Source organism: Clarias gariepinus, chromosome 2 (genome assembly GCF_024256425.1).
Source record: "Clarias gariepinus isolate MV-2021 ecotype Netherlands chromosome 2, CGAR_prim_01v2, whole genome shotgun sequence".
Taxonomy (NCBI): Eukaryota; Metazoa; Chordata; class Actinopteri; order Siluriformes; family Clariidae; genus Clarias; species Clarias gariepinus.
Window position 1 is genome coordinate 25,203,781 of NC_071101.1, and position 26,207 is coordinate 25,229,987.

Sequence of the window (26,207 nt, forward strand, 5' to 3'; positions counted from 1 at the left end):
TGTTTGAGAACCCTTCTCATTCTATCCCTTGGGGAGTTGTCACTCTTAAAGCCACTCTCACTTAAATACACTAAAGGAAAGTAAATGCAGTTTTAACAATGTATTAATATCCTAACTGTACTTGGTCAAAAAGGTAAAACATTTGGTGCATAGTGTTTATTATAAAACTCTTGGTGTCTTGCAAGTCTGTGTACAAACACACACACACGTGTATAGTTTATTCATTGCTTATCCATTATGTCTACCTTTGCTCATACAAACAAAGTCACCATATGACCTGAAATGGCTGATTTTAAACCCTTAGTGGGATTATGTCTTACCGTACCTGTTTACTCCCAGGCCCGTGGAGTTTCCTTTGGGAGCTCTGCTCTTGGAGAGTCACCACTGGGTTTCCAATGGCTGCAGTTCCACTGGGTTCTCATTAGGGCAACCTCTAGAGTGTGTGCCAGACACTACAAACAGCCAGAGTTGAGTACATCCTCTAAAGGAAATATTATTCAACGTTTGATATTAAATATTTCACATGCTGTTAATGCATTGAAATGGATGGAGCTGTTACTGTTTTTACTGTGGATAAATACTTTGCTCAATTTTGAGAACTTGTGTTTTTGTTAGATTTGGTTAGGTTTGTATGATTCAGTCGCTTACATGCTTAAATACACAGGATTAATAAGTATATTCATCATTTTAGTTTCACTGTCAATTCATGCAAATTATAGATTAATCCATAACTTATTTACTAATGAAGACTTTACATTGTTAATGGTGTTTTCAAATATTTATAATCCAGAATAAATATAATACAATTTATTTTATTGATCTTAAGCATACAATGACAAAGATGTTATTTTCTAGAGAAATCATTGGGAACTGTTGGAGGTAGTCTGATGTTATGGCAATTTGGAAGAACATTTGGATTGGTAAGACCTAATATGTTGATATCACTTTAATGTAAAATGTTTGAGGTTGTTATTTTCTATCTCTTGGGCAGTTAATTCTTTTTCAACCTATAAATATATTAATTAGTTCTATATATACATATTAGTCAAGGTTTGTAGTGCAATGCGTGTTAAACACTCTGTCTGTTATAGTTGAGGTCATTTTCTCTCAGGTCTTGTTGCCTGGAAACCTTGGTGCCATCCACTTTCTGAGGATGCTCCTCCTGTCTCTCGGCTACACATGCAAATGAAAAACCCATGATATACAGCCACGTCCCTAATCAATCCTTATCAAACAAGGCCCATGTAGAATGCGTCTGTGAAAACGATTGACCAGCTATTCATTGCATGCTGTGCTGGTCTGTAGAGATAAGGTGGATAATTCTCTTTTGGAATATTTTCTGTGATCCAAAGTGTTGTGAAAAGGCAAGGCAGTGCATGTGTATGTGTGTGCGTGTCTGCATCTGTACATGCCTCTGTGGGCTGCACATTTCTTAAAGGTGGGAGGGCATAGGTAACAGGAACTCTCCAATGATGCAAGCAACGTTTTGTCTTTGTGACCTTGTGTAAAAAGGAGATCGTTAAGTTCTTCACTCTTCACACACTGGAATAAGAATGTGTAGACGTGTTCACCTTCATACAAATATTTTCTTGAGGCTGTTTGGATGTCAGTGTTGCGGATGCTTTGTGCCTGAGGACAGAAATGGACATAAAGGTCAAACCTGCAGGTAATATTTCAGTTTTTGGAGTTTCGTTTTTGTTGGTGTTCGAGTTTTTACTTTTAGCTAGAACTGGTACTATTTTGTTACATGTTCGGGTATTAAATGCAAGGTGGAAAAACCTGCCATCTTTTGCAAACGTATTATTGCATGCTTTGCTTTTGAAGCTTAAATTAAGAGAAGCTTTTACAGTTAAATGTGCTGCCTACTGCTATGTTAATCTTATATCTTAAACCTTTTCCTGTTTTGTTACAGAGCTAGTGGCAACATGCTTTGTTATGTTAGTGTTTTCTTTTGTTGTTCAGTATTCACATGTATAAACTTGATGTGTGGATGTTGGTAGTATCGGGATCAGATGCTGGCCATGTATTTATATATTCCATAATCTTTAATATTATTAAATGTTATCAGGACCTTGCAGGTATTTATGTCTATATTATGGATTTAGTAACCAATACTAACCAAACGTGTAAACAGATCAGACAGGTCTAGCTAAAGACTGTTTAATAATTAACACTAGGTGGCACCTGCTTTGAAAGAGTAATTCTGTTTCCTATTGTTCTGAGTGTTTGCCTGGGGCAAGCTGTAGTTCAGAAATCACTCACCAAACTTTCAAACCTATTTATATTTTAGACTAAATGAGCTCCAACAACAGAAAAGCTTGTATGAACTTAATCTGATCCCATTCTAAAAAGGAGAATGTCAGGGAAACGGAGCAAAGCCCCGAAGTTTTGAGGTAACAGTATCACTGGTGTAATATGAGACTGTTTATATTTTAGGAACTCTCCAGCAGGATTCCTGTTAAAGCTTTTCAGAGCACAGGTCTTGTCACTATGTGGTAGTCAGCAGAAAATGTAACTCCTTTTTATCCTCATTTCAAAAAATGGAATCGATACAGAGTCCTTCCTTTACCCCCACTGTATTGCTGTATTGTATTGTATATTAAAGCTTTAGTTTAAAGTGTTCTGCTTAAGCATGGGCAGTTGTTGTGTTTGGGATTATACGATAATCAGCCATAACATTTAAAAACCACCTAGTTTTTAGGTTGTCCTTGTGCCACCAAAACCTCTAGGCACCTCTAGACCTTTAAAGGTGTGCTATGGTATCTGGCACCGGGATGTTAGCAGGAGATCCTTTAAAGGCAGTAAGTTGCAATGTGCCACCTGCCTGGATCAGATTTGCTTGTCCGGCACATCCCACGGATACTCGGTTGATTGAGATCCGGGGAATTTGGAGGCAGGATCAACAACCTTGAACTCTTATGCTAAGCTCCATACAAAACAAGCTGTGATGCACTGAGTGTTCTATTATAGCCAGCAATAACTTTTTTTCAGCAGTTTCTGCTACATAATTTTTTTTTCTGTGCGATCGGATCAGGCAGGTTAGCCTTTTGTCTTTGCTGGCATAGATATGCCTTGGGTGTCCACATTCCTGTCATCAGTTTACTGGTATGTAATTAATAATCTGTGCTATTCAGTTCAGGTGCTGGTGGTGTTAGTGTTATGGCTGATGCCATAGTGATGGCTGTGTATGATGCATGATTGTATGGTTAAAATGAACAAATTGTAAGATTTTTAACATTTGTTTTTTTTCTCTACCTCGTTAATGGCGAAACAAGGCACTTATAATGCAAGACAGCACAGCACAGTCGCAGTTCACAGCTTTTTAATGATTAGCCGTAGTTTTATGGTAATTCTGGAATTCCACAGCAATGGCTACAGATAACACGTCTCTGTCTATTAGTCATTCAGACAAGTGCAGGCAATGTCCGTTACATTCCAAAGTGAAAACTGAAGCGATTCTAATATTAGTGTAATTATCTGCCCAAGAGAAATACTGATGCCACACATATAAATGTGTACAGGTGATTGGTATGATTAGTGTGTAGTGAAGCACCAATGTGGTATACAGTCGGAATTGGATTATTTTGATTAGAAGGACTTAAAATGGGATTTTTGGCTAATTGATGAACCTTGTTTGTGCTGTATAAGAATGACAGTGCAGGCAGACAATGGCGGAGAGATGGCTGTGGACGTTAATCCCATGGAGAGGAGGCTGGAACCTGCGCTCCAAAGCGCCTGGACAAGGTAGTTCTGCATGGAGACGACAAAGTGTACAAAGAGTATTAAGAGAGGATATGAAAAAGATGAAAGAGTTTATTACATTTTGTCTGTGTATGGGTTCTGTAGTGAAAATATTTGGGAAACATTTGGGAAGTTGTGATTGAAAGAAATCTAAAGGAAAAAAAGGTTATTGTGGATGTTGGTTTTGTAGGCAACAGGGCTTAATAGCTACTCCATCCCTTTGTATGTAATTATTGTAGAGGATTTGGGCAGAGAATTTGAAATCTCCTTTGTAATCACATAACGAAAGTGCAGATTGAAACTGGGTTATACGGTGGGTGTTTACAACTCAGAAACAGATAAACAATCTATGAGAGATGGGTTAAATGTTAGACAGTGAAAACAACACCAGATGGTATGCCCTGAGTAATATTTTGGTTTGTTTGAAAATAAAATCCTAATAACATGCTGTTTTTCATTTTCTTCATTTAAGAGGAGGAACGGCACGTTAGAGCAAATGACCGTGACTACAATGAGAAGTTCAATTACGCAGTAAGTTATTTTCCATCTGATGTTCAAGATCTGTCTCATAGAATTTAGTATGGCTAATGAAAGCTCTAAAGATTTTCAGTGATACTGTTTATGGATAGATGGTCTTATAATCATGTCTGAAATTTCAATACCATAAGACCGTATAAAATACATAATTGAACAAAGTAAAACAAGAATGAATACACCCTGTGATGCAACATTAAGTATCATCTAAATATTAAGGTAAAATACGCATGTGCTGTGTTCTACATCTATTATGGCTCCATATAGCATTAAGGAATTAGGGAGACAGATGCTAAAACTTTATAAAGATGACAGACATATAACAATACCAGTAAACTACTAAATATTAGCTAATAAACACTCAGTTGTGGCAGTTATTAGGAAATATTCACATTCAAAAGAGTCACAGCAAATAATTTTCAGAATGTTTAAACAGACCAAACAGACCCAGGATCTGCAGCTTAGTACTGTATAAGGTTTGACAATGTGCTGAACATTATGTTGCACAAGCCATTTAAAACGAATCAGAACGAAACTACAAGACTAAAGTCTGTCTGATTAATATTGAAAGCATATGGCCTGGTATGATAAATCAAAGATCAACTTGTGTAGACCAGATGGAGTCCAGCATGCTAGAGATAAAATGCTTTAATATGGGGCTGCATGAGCTTAGCAGGCTTGAAGGAGCTGCTTTTGTTATAGGGCATCAAGAACGCTAATGAACATAAAGATCTAGAAGGAAATAAATGGTCTAACATAAAAACAATTACAAACACTGCAAAAGCAGAAAAGGAACTCTTGTTAGATTTGCTTTCAACATTTGCACTTATTTATTCTAATTAAAAAGTCAATTTGTATATATTTTTATTTGCTTCAATTTAATAAAAAATTTTTTTGACTAAAACATATCAAGTTTGAAATTATATGTAATTTTCCAAATATTTAATCATGTTGCACAGGGGTGTATTTACTTAATTTGTATACTATATGTGATATTGATTAAAATGAATGTATTATAGCATTCTTAGAAATAGCCACATACTGTATATAATTAACTATATTATGATAAATCATAAAATCTTATCTAGATTTTTTTATTATCTTAATTAATATCAGGCAGTGATATTTTATGTTACTTTGACATTTTTTTCCTCCAGGACAATCACATCAAGACAGCGAAGTATACCTTCTACACCTTTCTACCTATTAACTTGTTTGAGCAGTTTCAGCGGTTTGCCAACGCATACTTCTTAGTTCTGCTCATCCTACAGGTATATTTTTCCTTGTTTGTGACACAATTTATTTTACTTGCCATGGATCTGAAATCATCCAATTTATATGTCTGCTGTCCAATTTATTAGCTCATTATTAAGCTCTTGGTGAACTGTTTGATTCTGTGTTAATAGCTGATTCCAGAGATCTCCTCCCTGTCCTGGTTCACCACTATTGTGCCTTTAGTGCTGGTACTGAGTATCACCGCCGTAAAAGATGCTACTGATGACTATGTAAGCATCTGTTCTGTGTGCTGACATGCTGAGTTTTCTCATTTTGTGCTTTTTCATTAAATGCAGTTTAATTGCTTATACACTATGTACACATGTTGTTTACTCAGATTGAAATGTGGTTGGATAAATTGGGGTAAAAAAAAACTGGGAAATGTAAATGATTAGATCACACAGTAGGTCAAATTAGAATCTTATTTCATATTTATAATAGGCAGTACTCTGACAATAATGGCACGGTGGATTAGTTGTTAGCACTGTCGCCTTGCACCTCTTTGTTCTGGGTTTGATTCCCGCCTCGGGCCTGTGTGCATGGAGTTTGCATGTTCTCTCCCGCGTAGTGGGTTTCCTTCGGATACTCCGGTTTCCTCCCACAGTCCAAAGACATGCAGATTAGGCTGACTGCCATTTCCAAATTGCTCATACTGTGTAAATGAGTGTATAAGTGTGTGTGTGTCCTGTGATGGATTGGCACCCTGTGCAGGATGTACTCGTCCTTATCTCAGCCAAGTCTCCTGGGATAGGCTCCAGGCCCCCCACAACCCTGTGTACAGGATAAAGCTGTATAGACGATGAGATGAGTACTCCGACACAGCAAGTAGCATTGCAGCCTCAGGGTGCTTCTGAGCTCAGGTTAACCTCTGTGTTTATTCCATATGTTCGATTCATTTTCCACCAAATACCCAAAACCATGCTTAATTGGTAAATAAAACAAGGAATTACCCCAAGGTGTGTGTGTGTGTGAGTGTGCATGGTGCTTATAGTTTAAAGGCCTGGCATCCCATGTAATCTGTATCATGCTCAGGGCTAGGCTCTGGATGCGCCATTGATGGTTCCTGAACATGAATAAACCTGTGTTAGACATACTTTGCTTCGCACATGATACATCACTGTGCTTTCCACATCATCTGATTATATTATACCTGCATTACTGTATAGATCATATTGATTATATCATTTTATTTCCCTAAGCACTGTAGAAATAATTTTCCTACATTTACAGACCCCGCTTTCATCTTAACACTTGTCATGTACTTATCGACTTTCATTTAATCTATAATTTATTTTAGACGAATGACAACAAAAGAATTCTTAAATAATTGTTAATAAAATAGTAAAAAATTATTTATGTACATTTCTGATGTGTTTATATATGCTTGGGAGAACTGACTCTAGTTCTCTCTGACTCTAGTTCTGCTCTTTCTGACTGGAGTTGTAATTCCTGCCTGTTCTTTTCCAGTTTCGCCATAAAAGTGATCAACAAGTCAACACACGCCAGTCTCAGGTACTCATCCAGGGAATGTAAGTCATCTATTCATTTTTTTTTAGGTTTTTCATTATGGTTATAAACTACCATATCTGATAAACAAAAAGTGTACTAGAGGAAATTTCCTAGAGGCTGTATGTTGTGTGCTTTTTATTCTGCAGACTACAAAATGAGAAATGGATGAATGTTAGAGTTGGAGACATTATAAAACTTGAGAACAACCAGTTTGTTGCTGTAAGTGTGTGTCTTTCGGAAATGTGCTTAAAGAAAAAATTTTATGGATTTGAAATGAATACCTTTCATTATGTTACCGAGCATTCTTGTCAAATATAAATGGAGTCAACTCCTGTCTGAGATATTACTATGGTGGTGCAAATCAGCCACTAACCTGTCTCATATGGACTTACAGTATACAATAAGTGCCATCAGGAGTGCCACTGTGGAAGCCTTTCCAGAGTGCTTGATTGATTTATTACCTCTTTTCTCTGTTTTTGTTTTTTGTGGGATCGATAGGCTGATCTGCTCCTGCTCTCCAGCAGTGAGCCCTATGGGCTGTGCTATATTGAGACAGCGGAGTTAGATGGGTAAGATTATGGAAGCGAGACACATTAATCATTGTTGAAGGATTTAGTGTCTTATGTCGTCCAGCTTCTGCTTAATAGTTATTATACTCCCATCATCTTGTGTTAAAAAAAGCTTCTCTGTGGGTTTTGCTTTTAACAGAGAGACAAACCTGAAGGTGCGCCAAGCCTTGACTGTAACCTCAGACCTCGGAGCAGACGTTGCCAAGCTTGCAGAGTTCGATGGTATTTCAGGACATGAGTAGCGCACTATCATTACAGATGTAATCTCAAGATGAGATCACACAATGCAGCTATTCGCTTTCTCACATTAATTGGATTTTGTGTGTGTCTAGTTCTGGCAACTCTATGCTTGAAGTACTGTAAAGGTATCATATAGGAAGGAATTTCCTTAGTGCACTTATGAAATCTTCTTCATGTATGCCACTGTAATGTACTGTAGACTTTACTGTGAAACTTTTTGTGTGCTTGCATGGCTATATGCATGTGTTTGTATATGTCAAACATATGTAAATTAAAAAGCAAATGCCTTAGTTAAAAAGGTAATATTTAAGCAATATCACATGAAAGGGAGTGCTGTATTGTGGAATATAGGGCGGCTGTAATGTGATCAAAGACAATAAGGGTGCTAAAGTTCTGCAAATACAATTTGTTATGAACGAGGTCTGATTATGATTTATTTCTTTATTTAACCAGTTAAATTGTTCCAGTCTCCAGTGAAGCTACAGTAGCTAGTCAGTTAGCAACAGACAGTCATTGTAATTGACAGGGGTGAAAGTATTTTTAAATTCTTAACGATACCACGTAGCCAAAAGGTTAGAAAAGTAAAGTTTCTGTTAATATTTCCACTTATTCCCTTTTAGATAATCAACTCCGTTATCTCTGTGTTCTTGTCAACACACACCACGTAGGGCCCTTGATCAGGGGTGGGAGAGTAATTTGGAATTGAGCCTTGTGTTCAAGCTAGTTGACTTTGTAGCCATAAATAGAAGAACAAAGAGGAAGAATAAATAGGTTGAGATGTGATTTTAAAAGGAGTAAAAGTAGTTATTTAGGAAACAAAGTGTTACTTAAGATGAAATAATGCTATCAGAAGTGTTATGTTGAAAGTTCTTCTGTGACTGGTTTTGAGTGCGGTTTTCGGCAGGCAGTTGCTTTCTCCTCAGTATGAGGGGCCGTACAGACCTACTGTACTTTCACCCATGCAGACATCTGAGCACTTGGGAAGTGAAATAATCCACACAGTTAAATGTCCCAGTACCGTTACCATCCATTATCAGCACTTATGGAACTGCTTAGTTGGAACTAATTGCTGTGTAAATAAACATGAAGGACAGTCTCTAATGTATGTAAGGTATGGCTATCATGGCATAATTGCTTGTCACTTGAGTGGTACCTGAAAGGCCTTCTCTTCTTTAGATACAAAAGAAAATGTAATGTACCGTTAAAGCTTTATTTAGGTGCATAATCAGCCCTTATAGACCAAAGTTATACCGTTTCCCACATTTAATGTGTTTGCCAATTTACTGAATTACCATTGTGTTTTTACTACTTATTAGGAGAAGTTATTTGTGAGCCTCCCAATAATAAACTGGATAGATTCACTGGGACTCTGTACTGGAAAGACAACAAGTATTCTCTGGACAATGAGAAAATGCTGCTGAGAGGGTGTATGCTCAGAAACACTGAATGGTGCTTTGGCCTGGTCATCTTTGCAGGTAAAGTCTTTTTTGCAATCATTTAACTACTTCTAGTGGCTTTATCTGTGCTCTTCCATTCAAGAACAATGTATTTGGTCCTTTGGATTTAGTTATGAATGTTTAATGAATAATAATGATTGGTGGTGTGCAACCAAAAATGGTGTGACCATGCTTCTTTTAATTCATTGTGGTTAAATGTAATGCACAATTGTGTGTGTGTGTGTGTGTGTGTGTGTGTGTGTGTGTGTGTGCGCATGCGTTTATTGTAAGGGCTCCAAACCAAGCTGATGCAGAACTGTGGGAGGACGAAATTCAAAAGGACCAGCATTGACAAGTTGATGAACACTTTGGTCCTGTGGGTGAGTACTTTACATGCAGGGTTTTGTCTGCGTATTGTGTTTGAATTAATCATAGTGTTAGAAATGAGTTCATTTTGTGTCTGCCTGTGCAAGCTAAAAGCTTGCATCAGCTGCCTGAAAAGAAAATAATAAACAGAAAAGATCTGCAGTAAGAACAATTACTGCTTTCATATTCAGTCTATAAGCTGAGTGGTTTTAGCTTTTTTTAATTGTTGATAGGCTTTTTTTGTTTTGCAGATCTTTGGATTTCTCATCTGCATGGGGATTATTCTGGCTATCGGGAATACCATCTGGGAGGAAAAAGTTGGAAAAAACTTCTGGGAATACCTGCTTTGGGGTGAACTACTAAACAGTGCTGTCTTATCCGGATTCCTTACTTTCTGGTCTTATATCATTATCCTCAACACAGTTGTTCCCATCTCTCTTTATGTTAGGTAAGTGAGTGGCGGTGTAGCAGTGGTGTTTTAGGTATTAAATGCTTTGGGATTCTGATAATAATGGGTAGGGGTTTAAATTCCGGTATCAAACTCAGACAAGGCTCTTAGCCTTTATCAGCCCTTTTATGAGCTCAGTAAGTTGCTTTGGATGAAAGCATTGTCCAAAATGGTACGGGTATTAGAATTGCTTGCAGTAAAGTGGCTTTCCTGTCTTTTACAGCATTAGTTATTTGTTGTTGTTGGTGTTTTACCTCTGGGATGAAACCCAACAGGGAGTGATGCCTCTTTACAGAGAAAAATTCTGATTGATTCCAGTCAGACTGTGTTCTAATATTGGTTGCTGATTATAGACACCAGGACAGGACAGAGATATTTTTTCAAAGCATCCATACTACCTGCTCTAAAAAAGTCACACACTCTAAGATTCCTTTAACTCTAGTTCATGTGTGAAAATGATTCCTCATATGTTCCCAGTACGACTCTTTTACAATCCAGTCCTGCAATATGCCTGTGCCATCAGGGATCCAAAACTCCATAGATGTGATAACCTGGTCATTCAGTACATTTAGGTCATCAACTGACTTCATTTTATTGCCACATAACCTTACTGAGCCAAGACCTGATCATCTGTAGTAACCCCAGATCATACTGTAAGACTGTGTCCAGAGGCGTGTACAGTGGCCACTATGTATGATAAGCCATCACTTCATGCACTTCCCTTCTTGCACCCTGATGCTCTGCCATAAGGTCAGTCTGGAATCATCAGGTCACATGACTTTTTTATTGCTCCATCTATCTTTATGCTCCATAGCAAATGGAGCCCTTTTTTTCTGATAAGCCTGACTAACAAGTGTTTTTCTTATGGCCATACAGCTGTTTAGCCACAGTCCTCATCACATTGAGAGTTCTCATCATTTGTTTGTGTATTAAGATGCTCATATTTTTACTGTTAAACAAAGACCTAGTTTTTACTGGTGATTTATTTATCATGCAAATGAAAAAATAAACACATTTATTTTTTATTAATTTTTTCCACAAAGTTGACAGTTCACCATTATTCATGTAGGTTTTAATAATGTGTTGAAAGGTTCTTAACCCTATTCCAGTAATTTTAAATCTCTAGTTGTTATTGTTTTTTTTCTATGCAGCCCAATAATTTGACTCTCCTAAATAGCGACTTAAAAAAATTAATTAATTAATTAATTAATTAAGGCAATTTATTTTAATAGCTTTTGTAGCCTACAAATTCAAATTCAAATTTTATTTGTCACATACACAGTCATACACAGTACGATATGCAGTGAAATGCTTAGACAACTGCTCGTGACCTAAAATAGAAGACTCTGAATAGTAATAGGAAATAAATATGAACATTTAAATATAGGGTAAATAAAACTAGGAAAGAATAAAATAAAATATAAAAACTAAAGTTAAAAAAATAAATAACTGTACGACAAAGATACACAATATAGAAAATATTTGAAGAATGTATGAAGAAATATAAAACAATAAGAGCAGCTGAACAGGTAGGTATATATTTATGTAATTTTTGTGTGGAATGGTGTTAGAATAAATAGTAATGAAAGTAGCCAACATGTTAATAGCCAAGTATGGGACAATTTTATTAAGATTTAACATAGAAAAGAATCTGCGTTGCTCAGGTTATTAAATGAAAATCAAAGTCCTCTGAGATCAACTATATAACACTTCCTGCAGTCATTTGTAATTTTGAAACTTTACATTTTTGACACTGTGTGGAGAGAATTGCTTTAATGAGTGAGATCTGATAAGAATAGACAGACTGATTTGAGAGTATAGTAGCTCACATAATATTTCAGAGTGTACATCAATCCTTGAAGTGCATTTGCTAAAACAATAAGAGACTACACCCCTGCGTTCTGTCAGACATAAGAAATCTGGGCACAGCACAGTGGGCACAAGAATACCAAAAATCTATTTGGTGATGTATAAATGTTCGCAGTTTTTGTGCATTATGTCACTGTCAATTGATTTACTGATAGGATAATGGCATATATAGTCAATAGTATATGAGTTCCTATTAAAGTGGCCAGTGAGTATAAGTTCATGCTTTTAATTACAACCAGGTTTTTTTCCCTCTATGCAGTGTTGAGATACTGCGTTTAGGCCACAGCTATTTTATAAACTGGGACCGCAAGATGTACTACAGTTCTAAGGACACTCCTGCTGAAGCAAGAACCACCACACTGAATGAAGAGCTGGGCCAAGTGGAGTTCATCTTCTCAGATAAAACCGGGACCCTCACTCAAAACATTATGGTCTTTAATAAATGCTCCATCAATGGCAAGACATATGGTGAGTATATGCTTTCAGATTTCATACTCCGTCCTCACACAAATAGTTTAACTTGTCTTTTAAAAAAATCACATGTTACAGTGCTAACTGGTATTTATCCATTCATAGGTGATGTATATGATGAGTTTGGACACAAAGTGGACATCACAGAGGTGCAGTTTACAGTTTAAAATATCTTTGATCAAGATCCAGAACACAATGTGGAGCAGTCGATCACCGAAGAGATACTGACTCACCTCAGTTTGTTGTCTTACTGTTTAGAAAACACCATGTGTGGATTTCTCCTTCAACCCACTAATGGACAGGAGGTTCCGTTTCTATGACAGCAGCATGGTGGAGGCCATTAAACTGGAGGAGCCGTTGGTGCAGGAATTTTTTAGGTTGCTAGCTCTGTGCCATACGGTCATGCCTGAAGAGAGGAGTCAAGGTAAATTTCACCTCATCAAAAAGATTGTTTTAGTACCTTTTATCTTTAAGTCCAAAATGTTTTTGTAGCCTTTTCTTAAACTTTGAACCAGACTCTGCTTGAAGCCTATTGTTACAGAGTCTTTCTATATTTTTGAAACCTTGCTAGGGGAGCTGGTGTATCAGGCTCAATCACCAGATGAAGGAGCCTTGGTTACTGCAGCTCGCAATTTTGGCTTTGTGTTTCGAGCCAGAACACCAGAGACCATTACGCTGTATGAGATGGGCCAACCTGTCACCTACCAGCTTCTGGCTATACTAGATTTTAACAATGTTCGGAAGAGAATGAGTGTTATTGGTGAGCCCTGCTTTATTTACTCATGTACATAATGGCATTTTTATTAATTGAAGATATTTAGGTAGCTTATTGCTCGATCAGTGCTCGCTAACTCTCACTGTTGAAATGCATGTGTAAATGTTAGGGGTGCCAACTGTCCGGTAAAATCAGAAACTATAAGACTGAATCCATATTAAACTGATTCGGGAAACTATTTGCTCTGTGTTTTTGAGAATCAAAAAGAAGTCTATGGAAGCGGAAATATTACAGTTTAGACTACTAATACAGAATCCCCAAACAGCTCATATACACATACTACAGAATGAAATAATTATATACAAGGGGTGTTCAAGTCAACCTGGTACTTGTGGTGAATTTTCTCATGAATGAAGGTGTAAGACCAATTGTAGCCCCATAAAAAAGAAAGACCAAAAATAGCTAACCATCTGTACATCTCCCCATCCCCATCCCCCATCCTTTATTTTCATTTCACGGAGGCTGGCACCCCTAGTGGAAGTCCCTCTTGACATCAACACACCAAAAATAAGGAACAGCAATTTACAGACTCAGACCAAAATATCCATTCTAAGGAGATTAGGACACAAATAAGTCTGTAGCAAGTCTCAGATGTAATGCATCAGATGTCTTCTTCCTCTAATGCATAGAGAATGATGTGATGATTTGGGGCAGCATGGTGGCGTATAGACAGTACAAGCAGATTTTTAAAAGGTGAGAGAAAACCAGAAAAGAAATATCATAAAGAAAGTATGTAAACAAGGGATCGCACCCAGAACCCTGGAACTTTGAAGCAACAATACAACGTGCTACGCCACCATGCTGAATGATGTATTAATGCCTTGTGTCCACCCCAGTCCTGATTAGAATGAAGCAGTTACTGAAGTTTATTTAAAACTAATATAATTACTTTTAGTTTTTTTTTTTTAATATGCAATTTTCAAGTTTATTAATCGTAATAATTGTGATAATTACACAATAACTACAATTATTTGTAATTATTAATAATTACATAATAACAGTAATAATTGTCTTATGTAATGCAGAAGTTACCTGGAAATTTTTTTTCCCAGAAATGCACCTTCAGCTATAGAAATGTAAAAAACGCTATGTTTCACTTTGTGTGCATAATGTAACCCTATTTAATAATTTCCAAAAATTATTTTGGAATATTATTATTTCATAAAATATCAGCTATTGAGCTACTTTCACAAAGTGGCTGACTTTTTAAATGTCCAAAGAGCAGACTGTAATCCTGCAAAAAATATTATATATGTTTTGTGTAATTTTGTGTTTTATGTGTTGCTTTGTAGTATAACATGACTAGGTAAACAGTGTAATATGTTCTGTCCTTTCTGTAATACAGTGAGAAATCCGAAAGGGCAACTGAAGCTTTACTCCAAAGGAGCTGACACAATCATTTTTGACAGACTAGACCCATCTAATGAGGATCTCATGCACACTACCTCAGAACATCTTAATGTGAGTTTATTCTAGTTTTATTCTAGGGTTTTAATACTTTTTTTTTTTTGTTTGACTGTAAGATTTCATCATCTTAATTGATCTGGCCATTAAATTTGTCTTTGGTAAAAGGAGTTTGCTGGTGAGGGTTTGAGGACGTTAGCGCTGGCCTACAAGGATTTGGATGAGGACATGTTTGATGAGTGGATAAAGAAGCTGCTGTTTGCCATCACATCACTGGAGAATAGAGAAGAGAGACTTGGGGCTCTCTACGAGGAGATAGAACAGGATCTGATGGTAAGATCATTTGAAAAAAGAGCAAGCATCAATATGAAGTGTCAAGGGAATAGCTTGGACCAACACAGGCTACCTACAGTTCTGGAACTTTGAACCCCATTGTTCTTTCATAGCTCAGTTTGAATTGGTGAAGGTGGAGGTGAAGAGCACTGTTTAACACGTCACTCCAAAAGATCCCATAGGTCTTAAGAATACTAAAAACTGTTAAGTGTGAATGTCAAAGAATTTGATTTATGTTTGTGTTATTATTCTCTATGGATGGAATCATTGGCCTCCTAAGAGAAACCACTCTGATTGGGATAAAAATGTTTAGTGATAAGAAAAATGCAAAGAAGAACTTTGTATTGATTTGCAGTGACTCTTCTCTCTAAAAGACAAATTGATCCAAAATATCCCATACCATAACAGTGGTTTGTTTCTTTAAAAATTGTAACATATCTGCATATATTATGTGAAAAGATGAAAATCTGCTTGTTTATTGAAAGAACACATGCTGTACCTTTTTTTTTTCAACACAAGCTTCTTGGAGCTACAGCCATAGAAGATAAACTGCAGGAAGGAGTGCCAGAAACCATTAGCTGTTTGACTCTGGCCAATATTAAGATCTGGGTGCTAACTGGGGACAAACTAGGTGAGAAACAGTGCCGCGTAGCAGTGTTCATGTAAAACCCGAATGTAGCACAACTGTTTTAACTTGTTTCTTATGTTTTAGAGACAGCAATGAATATTGGATACTCCTGTAACATGTTACGAGATGACATGAACGAGGTGTTCATAATCTCAGGTCACACTTTGCTTGAGGTTCAGCACGAGTTAAGGTAACTTGCATTAGTTTAGCCTTTTTGAATGTTACAGTGTTGTTTTACATGTAGTGAACAAGGTCAGTTTAGCTAATTTTGTACAATCTATTTCAGTTCTTTATTCTAATTCTTGTTTTTGTTTCATGCTCAGAAATGCCAGAGAGAGAATTATGGGTCCTAACAAAGAGACGTTCGGAAGCGGCCAAGACTTGAGAAAGAGTGATATGTATGCCAGTGACTCTGTGTTTGAAGAAACCATTATTGCAGAATATGCACTTATCATTAATGGACACAGCTTGGTAAGGAGTCTTATGTGCTGTTCCTTTTCTACAAAAGCTGAACAGTTTTTTTAAATGATTTCCTGAATTTCTATTTACAAGATCCTTCAGCTTTCCTTGAACTTTCTGTTTAACCTCCAGCCTGTCACGATCTGGGTGTATTGGCAGGTGTTGAACGCCGTGGGCGGAAGGAGCAGGCATAGAGGCAGAGGGGTGGTATAATCAAAAAAGAGTCTTTTTAATAATAATTAAACAAAATATAAATAAAGATACAAACAAAGAAACAAACAAACTTAAACGATACTTAACTTTGTGCTGACAGGGGCTCTCTGGTAAGACACAGACAGGGCAAGACACATAACACGCCCTGCGGCGAGACACATAACACGCCCTGCGGCGAGACACATAACACGCCCTGCGGCGAGACACATAACAGGGGGACAAACACAACAGGACATAAACGAGGTGTGGAGCTGAAACGAGACACTAGGGAGAACGGGAGACACTAGAGACACGGGAGACACTAGAGACACGGGAGACACTAGAGACACGGGAGACACTAGAGACACGGGAGACACTAGAGACACGGGAGACACTAGAGACACGTAAAGACGAGACGAGAGACCAAGAGAGGGACAGGACAAGGGCTAAAGACATGGCAATCAGCTAGGCATGGCTTCTAGCTAAACATGGCTAAGCATTGCTTAACCATGGCAGTTAGCTACACATACACCTAGCTAAGCATGTCTTCAGCCCCAACATGCACTAAGCTATACTTACCTAATAGCTTAAACACACTAGGGAATTGGGGCACAGAAACACAGGCAAAGACTACCCAGTGGCTAGGCGAGGCAGCCCTCCAAGGCTAAGCGAGGCAGCACTCACAAGCTAGTCGTTACTCCAAAGCCCGGAGGGACCGCACTCTAAACCTAGGCACACTGGGACGCTAGGGGGAGAGGAAACACAGACAAGGGATACCCAGTGGCTAGGCTAGGGGACCCTCACAGGCTAGGCTAGGGGACCATCAAAGGCTAGGCTAGGGGACCATCATAGGCTAGGCTAGGGGACCATCATAGGCTAGGCTAGGGGACCATCATAGGCTAGGCTAGGGGACCATCCAAGGCTAGGCTAGGGGACCAGCAAAGGCTAGGCTAGGGGACCAGCAAAGGCTAGGCTGAGGACACATCAAAGGCTAGGCTGAGGACACATCAAAGGCTAGGCTCAGGACACATCAAAGGCTAGGCTCAGGACACATCAAAGGCTAGGCTCAGGACACATCAAAGGCTAGGCTCACTGGGCAACTTGGGGGAGAGGAAACACAGGATAGCTAGAGACACAGAGGGACTATGGCTAGAAGCATGCTAGTACTGTAACTGTACTATAAACTCAACATAGCATTTAGCTAATCATGCTCCTAGCCACACATACACCTAACTGCTTACCTGCTCTAGCTAACCACAAGAACACAGGAGGACAGGACTGAATCAGCTCCACTAACACAGACACACAAAACATACACAGAGACATTGCCAATAAGAGAGCCCAAGTCAACACAACTAAAATCAAAGTACAAACTAAACATAAAACTAAACAGAACAAAAGCCCACACATGTGACAGTGGTAATACCCAAAAATGCTCGACCCAGTTTCCCAGTCTAAACAGCTATTTATAGATTGATAGATGGCTACCTCGGTTCAGGTGTGCACTGCATCACCTGACCGAGGTGCCTGCTGGGAAACTGAGTCGGCCAACAAAAACTACAAAATAAAAACAGTGACCTCTAGTGGAGGACCCTTACAGTACCCCCCCCCTTAAACCGCTCCTCCGGAGCGCTATTGGTGGTCCCAGGGCACTTCCCTGGTGTCCCTTCACCCGACCCCGACGGGCTAGCTCCCATAGTCAACTGTGTGGCGGAGGCAGCACCGGATCGCTGTTGTAGGCCGGGCGGAGGGGGCAGCACTGTATTGCTCTGAGAAGTAGAGCCCCTGAAGACAGTGCTGTGTTGTCCCCCACTCCGGGCGGCCGATGCAGTACTGGCTTTTCCTCCGCCGTGCAGCGGTGGATGCCCGACATCGAAGCCGGGTGCTGGACGCTGTGCTGGGGTGTCGCTCCGAAGGCGGTGAGCCTTGAATAAGGGCTACTGGACGAGGGTGGGGGCCTCCACATGAGGCCTGCTGGTGTTGCTGGGACCTCCTCGAGGCGCTCGGCGGCTGCTGCTGCTGGGACCTCCTCGAGGCGCTCGAAGCGTGCTGCAGCGGTGGCCTCCCCGTGAGGCTCGAAGCGTGCTGCAGCGGTGGCCTCCCCGTGAGGCTCGAAGCGTGCTGCAGCGGTGGCCTCCCCGTGAGGCTCGAAGCGTGCTGCAGCGGTGGCCTCCCCGTGAGGCTCGAAGCGTGCTGCAGCGGTGGCCTCCCCGTGAGGCTCGAAGCGTGCTGCAGCGGTGGCCTCCCCGTGAGGCTCGAAGCGTGCTGCAGCGGTGGCCTCCCCGTGAGGCCTGAAGGGTGCTGCAGCGGTGGCCTCCCCGTGAGGCCTGAAGGGTGCTGCAGCGGTGGCCTCCACGTGAGGCCTGAAGGGTGCTGCAGCGGTGGCCTCCACGTGAGGCCTGAAGGGTGCTGCAGCTGTGGCCTCCACGTGAGGCCTGAAGGGTGCTGCAGCTGTGGCCTCCACGTGAGGCCTGAAGGGTGCTGCAGCTGTGGCCTCCACGTGAGGCCGCCGCTTTAGTCCCAGCCCCCTCTGCTATGCCTTGGTGGGTCGAGCATTCTGTCACGATCTGGGTGTATTGGCAGGTGTTGAACGCCGTGGGCGGAAGGAGCAGGCATAGAGGCAGAGGGGTGGTATAATCAAAAAAGAGTCTTTTTAATAATAATTAAACAAAATATAAATAAAGATACAAACAAAGAAACAAACAAACTTAAACGATACTTAACTTTGTGCTGACAGGGGCTCTCTGGTAAGACACAGACAGGGCAAGACACATAACACGCCCTGCGGCGAGACACATAACACGCCCTGCGGCGAGACACATAACACGCCCTGCGGCGAGACACATAACAGGGGGACGAACACAACAGGACATAAACGAGGTGTGGAGCTGAAACGAGACACTAAGGAGAACGGGAGACACTAGAGACACGGGAGACACTAGAGACACGGGAGACACTAGAGACACGGGAGACACTAGAGACACGGGAGACACTAGAGACACGTAAAGACGAGACGAGAGACCAAGAGAGGGACAGGACAAGGGCTAAAGACATGGCAATCAGCTAGGCATGGCTTCTAGCTAAACATGGCTAAGCATTGCTTAACCATGGCAGTTAGCTACACATACACCTAGCTAAGCATGTCTTCAGCCCCAACATGCACTAAGCTATACTTACCTAATAGCTTAAACACACTAGGGAATTGGGGCACAGAAACACAGGCAAAGACTACCCAGTGGCTAGGCGAGGCAGCCCTCCAAGGCTAAGCGAGGCAGCACTCACAAGCTAGTCGTTACTCCAAAGCCCGGAGGGACCGCACTCTAAACCTAGGCACACTGGGACGCTAGGGGGAGAGGAAACACAGACAAGGGATACCCAGTGGCTAGGCTAGGGGACCCTCACAGGCTAGGCTAGGGGACCATCAAAGGCTAGGCTAGGGGACCATCATAGGCTAGGCTAGGGGACCATCATAGGCTAGGCTAGGGGACCATCATAGGCTAGGCTAGGGGACCATCCAAGGCTAGGCTAGGGGACCAGCAAAGGCTAGGCTAGGGGACCAGCAAAGGCTAGGCTGAGGACACATCAAAGGCTAGGCTGAGGACACATCAAAGGCTAGGCTCAGGACACATCAAAGGCTAGGCTCAGGACACATCAAAGGCTAGGCTCAGGACACATCAAAGGCTAGGCTCACTGGGCAACTTGGGGGAGAGGAAACACAGGATAGCTAGAGACACAGAGGGACTATGGCTAGAAGCATGCTAGTACTGTAACTGTACTATAAACTCAACATAGCATTTAGCTAATCATGCTCCTAGCCACACATACACCTAACTGCTTACCTGCTCTAGCTAACCACAAGAACACAGGAGGACAGGACTGAATCAGCTCCACTAACACAGACACACAAAACATACACAGAGACATTGCCAATAAGAGAGCCCAAGTCAACACAACTAAAATCAAAGTACAAACTAAACATAAAACTAAACAGAACAAAAGCCCACACATGTGACAGTGGTAATACCCAAAAATGCTCGACCCAGTTTCCCAGTCTAAACAGCTATTTATAGATTGATAGATGGCTACCTCGGTTCAGGTGTGCACTGCATCACCTGACCGAGGTGCCTGCTGGGAAACTGAGTCGGCCAACAAAAACTACAAAATAAAAACAGTGACCTCTAGTGGAGGACCCTTACACAGCCTTGTAAATTAATATAATATATGCAGTCGTCTGGAAAGACCTCACATTTCCCTTTGGCTGCATATGTGCAAATAAGACACTAATTTCCATTTATGAATGCCTGTGGTTTTCCCAACAACTGTATATATAGCAGAAAATTTAAAAATGACCATGAAAAGGTTTTTCCCAGAGTGCCACACATTTATAAACACATACAAGTAAATACAAGAGTGAAATCCTCAGAAGCAACTTAATACCATTGTGGTTAGCCAGCCATTACTAATAGCATGCTGAGCATATTGAAGTTCATATTGATGTTAAAGCAGGCTTGAGTTGCAAATCTCACAGCAGCCTGATGTCTGGTTTCTGTTCTACAGGCCCATGCACTGGAGGCAGACCTGGAACAGATTCTGTTGGAAGTAGCCTGCTTATGTAAGACTGTGATCTGCTGTAGAGTAACTCCTCTGCAGAAAGCTCAGGTGGTGGAGCTGGTCAAAAGGCATAAAAAAGCTGTTACTCTGGCCATTGGGGATGGAGCCAATGATGTCAGCATGATCAAGAGTAAGACTAATAATGCATTCAGTTGGGTGATACTAGAATATAACCTTACATGAACACTAACATTGTGATACACTAGCCGCATGGAAAACATAGGTTTAAAATCAGACAATTACTGATTTTATTTGTCTTATATTGTAACCTTATTTATTTATATTAATTTTTCTTTTTCAAGATCTGTCATCGCTACACATCTAAGTTTTATAATGCATACAGTCCCTTGCAAAAGTATTCACGCCCTTGGCATTTTTTTATGTTTTGTTACATTATAACCTGTAAGTTAATTTGTTTATATGAATTGTATGTGATGGATCTGCACAAAATAGTCGAAGAATAAGAAAAGTATATATAATAAAAAGGAATTAAAAAAATTTAAAATCTGAAAATTGGCACAGACCCTAAAGGAGCTGCAGAGTTCCACAGCAGGGAGTTGGTGTATATGTCATGGGATCACAATAAGCCATACACTCCATAGAGCTGTGCTTTATGGAAAAGTGGGCAGAAAAAAAGCCATTACTTAGTGTTAAAAATAAGAAGGCATGTTGTTTTCAATTTGCCAAAAGACATGTAGGCGACTCCCCAAATGTATAGAAGAAGATTCTCTGGTCAGATGAGACTAAGATTTAATTTTTTGTCCACCAAGGAAAGTGCTATGTCTGGAGCAAACCCAACACATCCTATCACCCTAAGAACACCATCCCCACAGTAAAACATGGTGGTGGCAGCATCATGCTGTGGCAAATGTTTTTCAGCAGCAGGGAAAGATGGATGGTGCTAAATCCAGGGATATAAGCGAAAACCATCCAACATGAAGGACCTGGAGCAGTTTTGCTTTGAGAAATGGGCAAAAATCCCAATGTGGGGATGGTGTTCTTAGGGTGATAGGATGTGTTGGGTTTGCTCCAGACATGGCACTTTCCTTGGCAAATTAAAAAACATGCCTTTTTATCCAAAGCGATTTGCAGCTTAAATTGCAGCAAATGGTGGCTCTACAAAGTATTGACTTTAGGGGGGTGAATAGTTATGCATGCTGAAGTTTTCTGTTATTTTGTCATATTTGTTGTTTGCTTCAAAATAAATTAAAAAAAATCACATCTTCAAAGTTGTAAGCATGTTCCGGAAAAAAAATGATGCAAACAATCCATTTTATTTCCAGGTTGTGAGGCAAGAAAACATGAAAAATGCCAAGGGGGGTGAATACTTGTGCAAGGCAATGTATCATAAATAAAACAGCCACTGAATATCAGTTCTGTCCTATTAATAAGCCTATGACAGTTCCCATGTCAGTTTATTCAGAAGTGTTATATATGAAGCAGTGGTTACCTAGGTGATATGTTGTGAACTTCTGTTTTCTTCAGCGGCCCACATTGGTGTGGGTATCAGCGGGCAGGAGGGCATGCAGGCTGTTCTGGCCTCAGACTATTCCTTTGCCCAGTTTCGCTACCTACAGCGCCTCCTGCTGGTCCACGGCCGTTGGTCCTATCATCGCATGTGCAACTTCCTTTGCTACTTCTTCTACAAGAACTTTGCTTTCACACTTGTGCATTTCTGGTTCGGGTTTCTATGTGGCTTCTCTGCACAGGTAAACGCTTATTCTTTTCAGTGAATTCCATCTGCAGAAATATTGTGAAAATAGCAATGATTTATTCTTTGGATTGTTTTGCAGACTGTGTATGACCAGTGGTTCATCACCCTGTTTAATATAGTCTACACATCTTTGCCTGTTCTTGCAATGGGCTTGTTTGACCAGGTTAGAAAGCTTGTATCTAGTCCCAGAATAGTAAATTTATAATTTTACATAATACAATAATAATGTTCCTTTGCTTTCCGACAGGATGTGAATGAACAGTACAGCCTGCGCTACCCTAACTTGTACCAACCTGGGCAGTTTAATCTCTTGTTTAACAAGCGCAAGTTCTTCATGTGCACCATCCAGGGGGTGTACACTTCATTTGTCCTCTTCTTCATCCCCTATGGGGCATTTCTGTCTGCTGTGCGAGATGATGGGTCCCACATATCTGATCAGCAATCCTTTGCTGTTACTACAGCAACCTCACTGGTCATCGTGGTTAGCGTCCAGGTAACAGTTTTTATATTTTTATTTTAGGTTTTGTCATATATGTTTATCATATCTGCATTATTATGTAAAAAACATTAATTTTTCAAACATAACTTAAATATTAATAATAAATAACATTGCAGAAGAATATCTGCATTCATGTGAAGATAGCAACAGGTTACTTTACATGACAGACCAGTTTTCAGATAGAAACAAAACCTAATGTAGGCTCCTTAGACCTGGATGGAAAAAGAAAGGAGAACGAGTGACAAAGTTACCAGGAGAACTCTGGCATATTCTCCAGCACGCACTGACAGGATGACAGTAAAACCTCCATCAGTTTTACATATAAAACTGCACAAGCCCGTATCTAACTCTGAATGTTTTCCCTCTATTTATTTTATTACTCCTTAGTGCTCTTTATAGACCAGGGGATCAGCAATAATGACAGCAATGTTGTTAGAAAATTAACAAATCCTCATATCTGTTAGTGATATTACAGGTTTTAGACGATAAAAGTGATGAGTTTCTCTTTCAGATTGGTCTTGACACAAACTACTGGACTGCTGTGAACCACTTCTTTATAGGGGGTAGTCTGGCCATGTACTTCGCTATACTGTTTGCAATGAACAGTGATGGCATCTTTAAGGTATTTCCAAACCAGTTCCCATTTGTAGGTGAGTGTACCACCTTGTATGCTTAAGTGCTCATATCCTGTCAGAGAGCATGGCATAAGAAGCTCCCATCTGATTATTATATATATTTTTTATTCTAGGAACAGCACGGAACACTTTAAATCAAAAAATTGTCTGGCTTGTGATTCTCCTCGTGACAGTGGTGTGTGTCATGCCAGTAGTAGCCGTACGCTTCCTCAGGACAGACCTCCATCCTACACAAACTGACAAAGCAAGTATATAAAATTTAAATTCAAGTTTGTTTTCAGTTCATGCAAACGTAAACTGCTGTTCTCTCCTCTGTAGGTGCGCTTGCTCCAGCAGGCCAGCAGGAAACAGGGGCCTCAGGAGCAGAATCTGAGACGAGTGCGCAGGACCAGTTCCCGTCGCTCTGCCTACGCCTTTGCCCACCAGCAAGGATATGGAGAACTCATTACCTCTGGCAAGAACATGAAGGTCCATACTTCCTCCACTTCAGCGTTCCCTGGCTCATCTCCAGAGAGAAGCAAAAGCAGTACCAGCTGGACGGAGGACATGGCAAAAAAGGAAACGGACACAAACCATACAACAGCTGCTGAAGAGACTATGTATTCTGGAGTTATAGAGCACCCCAGGAGTAGAAGAAGGCACAGCCTAGAGACAGTATACACAGTCTGATCGACTGGCAGACAACACAAGATGTAGGGTAAGCTAAAACAAATTCCCAGCTCAGTGAAAGTAAGGGGATTTCTACATATGTAGTCATGACCAAAAGCAGGGAGCAGCACCAGATGAACTTGAAAGTACTGTATGGACACATGACTATATACATAATGAGAATTTAAATTGTCAATGTCTGGACAGTGGCTTAGAAAACACAGAACACTCCAGGTGTGCTCTGCGCTGTACAGCTATATGGAGAGTGGTTTGGGTTGATCATACAGCAGAAGACATGCACATGCCGTGACACTGAAAGAAAAGCAGCATTGCACAGAAGAGACTCCAAAGAGCAAGCATAATGAAGCACAGATAAGACTCTTTACCTTTTTCATGCAAAATCCCTCAGTGCACTTTCATTTAGTTGAGAGTCACTGACTCAGAGAACGCGCTATGTTTCTACTCTATTTGGTTTTCATTTCATTTCCCCAACTGACTGAGACAAGCATGCAGAATTTCTACAAAGCCCTTCAAATGCTTCCAGTATACTGCAGAGCAATCGAGGTAACTGCGTGCATCAATTTAATGCAATTATCTGAGGCACTGGTAAACAGTCCTCTCAGGATTTCTGCTATTTATAGTTAGTCTCAAAACTATCACCAACTTACATGCTTTACAAAACTTTCATACAAAAGGATGAAAGCAATGTTATGACAGGGTTGAAGGCGTTTACAATTATTAATACAATAATACCTCTACTTGAATAATTGTAATGCATAATTGACAACTTGTAATATGGCTCGATTTCACTTTATTTCTTCTGTTGCTAAATTATTTTAGCTACATGTGTAGTAAATGTTTGCACATTTAGCATTCCGTACAAACTAGCTCAAGAGAGGTTCATAGAATATTCATAAACAGAAGTTATGTTACTGCCCTATAATGCTGTAATGTTGATGATTCATAATGAACTGCACAATGTAAGTATTAGACTAGAAAATGAAATTGCTTGTAAATCATGATTAGCATTGTGGGAACACCGCATGGGCTAACGGTCTTGGTTCTGCCGTTAAGGAGAAAAAAGTAAATCTCCATTAAAACAATCTACAGTACATGTGTATACACTGTTTATTTTCCATTATACTTCTCTATTGTGTGTACTGTATACCACGGTTTAGAGGGCATCAGGTTTCTATACAGACCACAGAATGATAGAAAGAGCAAAAGTGCAGATGATTAAGGTTATAGAGGCTACACAGCTGTGCCTTTCATCCCCTCCACCGACAGTTAAAGCTTTTACTGTGTACAGTAACTATACTGTCTACAGATAGGGTAAGAAATTGGGCATTTGTTTCACCGTCCTTTTACAAAAGGAAAGATTTGTGCCTTTTTGATTTGAAGGAAATAAAGTATATTTTTTAGTTTTGTCCAGTATTTATCTCTCTGCCATCAAGGCCTTGTTTGTGCTTTCCATGTTACAATCTCTGCAGATACCTGATGTACAGGATAATGTTGAATTCTTTTGTTGAGAATTATACGTTTTGCTGAGATTTATTCAAAACGATGAAAATTGTAGAAAGGTCTATTTTTACGGATGTACAGTTTACCTCATTTAATGTAACATGTTAAGAATGTATGAGAATTTCCTGCTGTGAATTTTGTCAATGAAGACCATGCAAACTGTTTATCGTTTTTATTTATATGCATGGATTTTATACTATTCATTTTACTATTTATATGAAACATAAAATATTCATTCTAAAATCTCTGTGATCTGTTAACTTGGTTTTTATTGACTTTAATGTGAGCACAGAATGCATCAGTACATACTGTATTTGCTCAGAACACAAA

The 26,207-nt window shown here is 39.9% G+C and overlaps 1 protein-coding gene across 1 annotated transcript; it reads left to right on the plus strand.

The window, feature by feature from the left end:
* The first annotated feature begins 846 nt into the window (after positions 1 to 846).
* atp8b4 (ATPase phospholipid transporting 8B4) lies at positions 847 to 25,949 on the plus strand. The gene is made up of 28 exons (XM_053477328.1): positions 847 to 920; positions 3,649 to 3,744; positions 4,214 to 4,272; positions 5,433 to 5,546; positions 5,682 to 5,780; positions 7,018 to 7,079; positions 7,206 to 7,278; positions 7,558 to 7,628; positions 7,768 to 7,850; positions 9,185 to 9,343; positions 9,596 to 9,684; positions 9,922 to 10,118; positions 12,247 to 12,455; positions 12,564 to 12,607; positions 12,717 to 12,882; positions 13,030 to 13,218; positions 14,579 to 14,694; positions 14,806 to 14,970; positions 15,490 to 15,601; positions 15,683 to 15,788; positions 15,922 to 16,069; positions 20,807 to 20,990; positions 22,346 to 22,569; positions 22,654 to 22,737; positions 22,822 to 23,067; positions 23,585 to 23,723; positions 23,822 to 23,952; positions 24,027 to 25,949. The coding sequence occupies exons 2-28, from the start codon at positions 3,669 to 3,671 to the stop codon at positions 24,375 to 24,377; spliced, it is 3,696 nt and encodes a 1,231-aa protein (XP_053333303.1). The 5' UTR covers positions 847 to 920; positions 3,649 to 3,668; the 3' UTR covers positions 24,378 to 25,949.
* Positions 25,950 to 26,207: the final 258 nt, after the last annotated feature.

Coding starts and splice junctions, on each gene's coding strand:
- atp8b4 (XM_053477328.1), top strand. CDS start 3,669: ATGGCGGAGAGATGGCTGTGGACGTTAATCCCATGGAGAGGAGGCTGG. Junction 9,685..9,921: donor TGAACACTTTGGTCCTGTGG/GTGAGTACTTTA, acceptor TTTGTTTTGCAG/ATCTTTGGATTTCTCATCTG. Junction 23,724..23,821: donor AAACCAGTTCCCATTTGTAG/GTGAGTGTACCA, acceptor TTTTTATTCTAG/GAACAGCACGGAACACTTTA.